Here is a 2,289-nt window from a genome sequence, read left to right on the forward strand (position 1 = left end):
ACGGATCAAACCAGTAAGGAAACTGGGGTCGGGATGAATCCGGCAGCAGCTCTTTCCCAGGGTTATTTTTCCCAAGGATTAAGGATTCCAAACTTGCTTTGCTTATTTTTCCTGCAGAAATAAGGGATGTTTTTTTCCCTGTGCTCCTCAGCTCCGTGGCAGCTCCTGCTTCCCTCTGGATCCATGGCTCGGGTGGTGCCACGTCCAGAGGGATAAAACCTGGAGCTTGGAAAAGGGGGAAAGCTGGCAATATCCTGCTCCCAGGCTGGTGGAAAGCAGTTGGGTGACGTGGGAGCTGTTCTGAGCACCAGGAAAAGAATTCCAGGAGGAAAACAAACCATCCCTGGGTCCCTCTCCCAAATAAATCCCAGTTAACGTGTTTACAGAGACAAGGGGCTTGTTGGAAAAGTGGCTGGAAAAGTTCTTGTGGTGGGTCAGGGAGGGGAAAAAGGGATTTATTCCTATTTTTTATGGCTGGAAAAGGGTCAGTTGGGATTTGGCTCTGTCTTTTGGTGGGGTTTGGATCAGGATGGGGTTGGGATTGCTGAGCACTGGGAATCTGGGGGGTCACAGGGGGGTTTAGAGCCCATTTTCCAGCAGGAAATGGGAATCTGGGAGGTGATCCCAGAGCTCAGCACCCTCCTGGTCAGCTCCAGACACACAGATACGTGTTTCTATTATAATTCTTCCAATAATTGTCATTATTTCTATATTTTGGTCTCTCTCAGTAGCCCTGGAGCTCCGTGAAAACCCAAACCTGGAGCAATTGCAGCTCTGCATTCGTATTTATTACCATTCCTATAATTATTATCATCATTACTATAATTACCATTATTATAAAGATAATTTGGTATTATTTTATATATTTTTATATCTCTCTGTGTCCCTGGAGCTCCATGAAAACCCAAACCTGGAGCAATTCCAGCTCTGCATTTATATTATTATCACTATTATCATTATCATCATGAAATTTTAGGATTATTTGATACGTTTTCCTGTCTCTCTGTGGCCCTGGAGCTGTTTGTCCCACCTGAGGCAGTTCCTCCCACCCTGTGCTGCAGCTCCAAGGGATTTTGGTCCAGGGGGAATAAACAAATCCTAAATAAATAGATCTTAAATCATCTTAAATAAATAGATTAAATCAACAGCTCTTTTATTTTGGGATCGCCCCTGGCTTTGGGCCTCCCCTTATCCAGCATTTTCCAGGGAAAATGGGGGAGAAACCATCTCTTGGGGGGGGTCATGACTCTTTGGAGCAGGGAGACAGCATCTGTTGGACATCCTGCTTCCAGCAGGACCAGATTCCCCGGATTTGGCCTCATTTTCCCCTTTCCAACCTCTCAGGTGATGTTTTGTTCCGCTCCATCATCCCTTGGGAATGGGGGTCCCTGCTCTGACCTTCCTCCTCCTCCTGGTGACCTTCCAGAGCGTCTCTGGTTTCGGGAGCGGATGAGCCATCGATCCCAGGGAGGCTCCTTGGCGCTTCCCGCCCCCGAGACCTTCAATCCTGCAGGATTTGCCATCCATGGGATAAATGTTCCACGCCAACCAAGCCCTGGGAGCAGCTCCTGCTTCCTTGTGAGGTTTTGCAGCAGCTGGAGCTGGATCCCTCACACCTGGAGGCTTCCAGGCATGGATCTGGGGGGCTGAGCTTCCTTTTCAACCCATTTTTCCTTCTCTCCCGCAGGAGAAAGTCAGGGAAGGGCCTGGGCGGAGCATCGGGAGCCCCCTCGCCATGGCCTCGTCTGAGCTGCCCCCCCAGCCTGCAGTAGGTACTGTCACCCCTCTGGAGCTGGGAGCTTTGGGAAGGGGACCCCTATCCTGGGGAAGAAAAGGGGGGGTGTCCTGCATATCCCAGCTGGAGCCTCTTGGAATTCTGAGAACCCTCAGGGCTGTTGGATCTTGCAGTTCTGGGGGGGTGATGCTCTTTCTTCCATCCCTCCTCCATCCCTTTTCCATTCCTGTTTTTTTTGGGAGGAGGGCCCCTATGCTTGGGCAGAAAGGGGGGTTTGTCCTGCATATCCCAACTGGAGCCTCTTGGAATGGTGAAAACACTCAGGGCTGTTGGATCTTGCAGTTCTGGGGGGGTGATGACTCCCTTCTCCACCCCCCCTTCTCCATCCCTGTCTTCCCTCCTCCCTCCACCCCTTGCTGGCATATCCTGAGTGAATCCCACCTTTTCCATCACCTCCCTCCTCATCTCCCCGTTCCTGGGGGACCCTGAGTGACACTGGATCCCCCCATTCTCCATCCTTCCCTCACTTCTCCATCCATCCCCCCCTCTCCTCC

General features: G+C 51.1%; 1 protein-coding gene across 1 annotated transcript in view; it reads left to right on the plus strand.

Moving 5' to 3' along the window:
- Window positions 1-1,735: 1,735 nt before the first annotated feature.
- ARHGEF10L (Rho guanine nucleotide exchange factor 10 like) overlaps window positions 1,736-2,289 on the plus strand; it is a 21,129-nt gene continuing 20,575 nt past the window's right edge. The window contains exon 1 of the mRNA XM_029965235.1: window positions 1,736-1,772. Within this exon, the coding sequence (XP_029821095.1) occupies window positions 1,736-1,772 (37 nt within the window). The remainder of the gene's footprint in view (window positions 1,773-2,289) is intronic.

Source organism: Manacus vitellinus, unplaced genomic scaffold (genome assembly GCF_001715985.3).
Source record: "Manacus vitellinus isolate BGI_N305 unplaced genomic scaffold, ASM171598v3 scaffold_92_pilon, whole genome shotgun sequence".
In the NCBI taxonomy this organism is placed as follows: domain Eukaryota; kingdom Metazoa; phylum Chordata; class Aves; order Passeriformes; family Pipridae; genus Manacus; species Manacus vitellinus.